The following is a 455-nucleotide window of genomic DNA, read 5'->3' as shown; positions in this document are numbered from 1 at the left end:
CCTGAAAATGTTTATGATACTGATTTCAGATTTCTTATACTAATTTATACTATAATACTTGAACACTTTCCTCACTACAGACAAGCAGTGAAAATGTTGCGCAGGCTACCAGTAAAGGTAGGCCACTGTCAAATGTAAGCATTGGCCTAGGGGAATACCAGCGTACATTAGAAGAAGTTTTGACCTGGCTCCTAGGTGCTGAAGATAGACTGGCAGTTATGCCTCCCATAGCCAATTCTACAGAAGAAGTTAAGGACCAGTTCCATGACTTAGAGGTAAGTTCAAATCTATGTGGAATGTTTTATACCACAGTTTGTCTCAATTTACATGTTTTCCCATATAAAAGGCAGTTCTATTGGGCAAGCAATACCATTTCTTTCAGGAACTCATGTTGGAGCTAACTTCAAAGCAGGGAGGTATTGGAGATGTCCTAGGAGAGGGATCAAGACTCTTAA

General features: G+C 39.8%; 1 protein-coding gene across 1 annotated transcript in view; it reads left to right on the top strand.

Annotated features, from left to right (window-relative positions):
• The window catches only part of LOC119588586 (dystrophin-like), a gene marked incomplete at its 3' end in the record, with an annotated part of 57,677 nt that extends 57,222 nt beyond the window's left edge, over positions 1-455 (top strand). Inside the window, 2 exon segments of the mRNA XM_037937227.1 lie at positions 81-275; positions 383-455. Coding sequence (XP_037793155.1) covers positions 81-275; positions 383-455 — 268 coding nt within the window.

Source organism: Penaeus monodon, chromosome 24, assembly GCF_015228065.2.
Source record: "Penaeus monodon isolate SGIC_2016 chromosome 24, NSTDA_Pmon_1, whole genome shotgun sequence".
Classification (NCBI taxonomy): Eukaryota; Metazoa; Arthropoda; class Malacostraca; order Decapoda; family Penaeidae; genus Penaeus; species Penaeus monodon.
Note: the sequence above shows the minus strand (reverse complement) of the source record. Positions and strands in the feature narration are given on the sequence as shown.